This window comes from Leptonychotes weddellii, chromosome 6, assembly GCF_054177405.1.
Source record: "Leptonychotes weddellii isolate Sample4059 chromosome 6, ASM5417740v2, whole genome shotgun sequence".
In the NCBI taxonomy this organism is placed as follows: Eukaryota; Metazoa; Chordata; class Mammalia; order Carnivora; family Phocidae; genus Leptonychotes; species Leptonychotes weddellii.
In genome coordinates this window covers 124,284,199-124,286,594 of record NC_138374.1, presented here as the reverse complement: position 1 = coordinate 124,286,594, position 2,396 = coordinate 124,284,199, and the positions used below count along the sequence as shown (strand labels likewise).

General features: G+C 38.8%; 1 protein-coding gene across 3 annotated transcripts in view; it reads right to left on the bottom strand.

Annotated features, from left to right (window-relative positions):
* Positions 1-568: 568 nt before the first annotated feature.
* Positions 569-2,396, bottom strand: part of KCTD3 (potassium channel tetramerization domain containing 3) — a 51,721-nt gene continuing 49,893 nt past the window's right edge. For all 3 annotated transcript variants that reach the window (XM_081825167.1, XM_081825166.1, XM_081825168.1), the window contains exon 18: positions 569-2,317. In XM_081825167.1, coding sequence (XP_081681293.1) covers positions 1,759-2,317 — 559 coding nt within the window. In that variant the 3' untranslated portion in view covers positions 569-1,758. The remainder of the gene's footprint in view (positions 2,318-2,396) is intronic.

The window sequence follows — 2,396 nt, the reverse complement described above, 5'->3', positions numbered from 1 at the left end:
GTTTTTTTTCTGTCACAAAAATACCTAATGAGGTAGGTAGAAGGAAAATGCTTAGGCCTGGCAAGGATCATCTGCTCAAGGTGCCAAAATGGCAGCTAGACTCAAACCCCTGTCCGAGCATCAAGGTTCAAACTCTTGGAGTGAGCGAAATAAAAAAGCTCTGACTCGTAGTAGACTGCAACCTATGGTAGAGTGAGTTGCCTTTTTATGGCATTTTACTATGTAATAGTTTCCTCCACCCCTGCCTCCCCCATGGCCTTTTACTCTTGGAAAAGGCTGGTTAAATACATTTTTTTCGTTCGTTTTCTTACTTGCCCACCCACCTTTTACATGACTGTGATAAGGAGAAAGAAGGCTCCAGAGAGAATGACAAATCCTTAGCAATATGGCAGTGAGGTTTTGCCGGACTCTTCCTCTCAGTGAGAATGTAAGTCAGCCTTCGTGCCGTGTTCCGGTCTCCCTCTGCCCTCCCCCCTTCTGACCGTGGGAAGGAGACTCGAACCAACGAGGTGTACTTTGAAGGTGTACCTCAGACAGCATAACTACTCCCTAAATAACCAAGAACACAGAGTCTTAATCATTTTTATTAGACTTCATTGATAAATAAATACAAGAGAGGTGTTGTGAAACCACTAGCAATATAGTAAACTTTAAAGAATTTATTTCAATTTCACTCACTTATATTTCTTGGAAGGGGAATATATACATTATCCACCAGTAAATGCTTAATGCTTTAAATTTACAATTGCCCTATGTGCAGGAACTTGACAATTATTCCAATTAAATGAAAAAAAAAGGTAAAAAAATTTTTGTTCTCATAATTCAAAATATATTTTAAAATAACATTTGTATAGCAGCCAAAACCTTTAACCAAAAGTTGAGAACTGCAGTCTCAGAAGCTTAATAAAATGGCCACATTCTGACTTAATTATTTTCATTATTAATAGTTGGGCGGGAAACACACGGCCCCTAAATCAAACAAGGCAGACCGACAACTAGTACGGTTTCCCTTCTGGGCACTCACAGCTCTAACCTTGATTATTATTTTTATTTCATCTGTTCAAACACAGATGATTGCTCCAACTTTAAAGAAAGTTTAAATGGACTTTGGGTATTTAATATTGGTGATGCTTGCTAAGATTTAAGAACTCCAAAAATGAGAATCAGAAAATGACCTACGATTTAAGAAAAATACCTGAAGGGACTGCCTACTACACACTATAATGTGTTCCACATCAACAGCGTTTCTGAATTAGATGATATTTTTTCACAAACATAGCACCTCATTAAGTATCTGGTAAACACATGGCAATCACAATAAGTGTTGGGAGACTATCCAAAGAGATTTAATGTGATTCGCTTCACGTAACAATGAAAGACAAATCTCAAGCATAATCAAGATTAGGAACGCAATCTGTTGGTCCCCATGCCCTTAGGGATGCTCATCTATAGTGGGCACCATCTTACTAAGACTTGGTACATTGCTTCCAAAACCCATAGAGTAGCTAAACATTGAAATGGACTCTTGCTTTACAAATGATCTGTTAAATGTACTTGTAAAACTAAAAAAACTTTCCAAAAGGTCCAAAGAGATAGAATGATTTTATCTCCTTACTCCAGGTAATTCTGTTAAAAAGATACTGAATGAACTCCAGTTTTAATTTGTAAAGTTTTGGTGTAAAAGCTAATGTACTGAAATCCAGTAGAGGTTGGAACTTTGATCTAATTAACAAAACAACTATTCATTTTGTTGAGTTTTCACAAGCTGTACTCTTGACCTGAAGAATCGCTTTTTTTATGCCGAGGAGATGGAGTGGTCTTTGTAGGAGACGGGGATGCAGTACCAGGTGAGTCCGTCCCTCCGTCAGAAGTACTCGGGGATGATGCCAGATAGGGAACTTTCTTTCTTCCAAGGAATCCTCCTCCTTCAAATCCCCCTTTCTTCCGTAACTCCACTCTATTATCATTTTCTTCTTCTGAGGACCTCTTCTTGGATTCTAGACCTTCAGCTATCTTTTGCACTTCCAATCCACTATCTGATTCTCTCAAACTTTTTATTTCTGTTCCAGGAGACTTTCTCTCCGATACATTACATTCCCCTGTTCCCCGCTTTACTTCAGCTTGTATTGGACCCACGTTACCATTTTCAGGGACAGCTCTTTCTACATTTCTGTTCAAATTAATAGTCTGGAAGTCCCTATAACTGTGAAAGCTCTCAGTCCTCCTTGCTCTTGCTAACAAGGGACTCTCTCTGTAAGGCCTCATGGAACCGTAAGTAGCTGCTTCATGGATGGTTTCATGGTGCTGGAGCTGAAGGCTGAAATAGAGTTTTTAAAAATTATAGTTCAGATTTCTTTCTGGGATTTTTCAGGGGCACCTCTCATTAATTAACTACC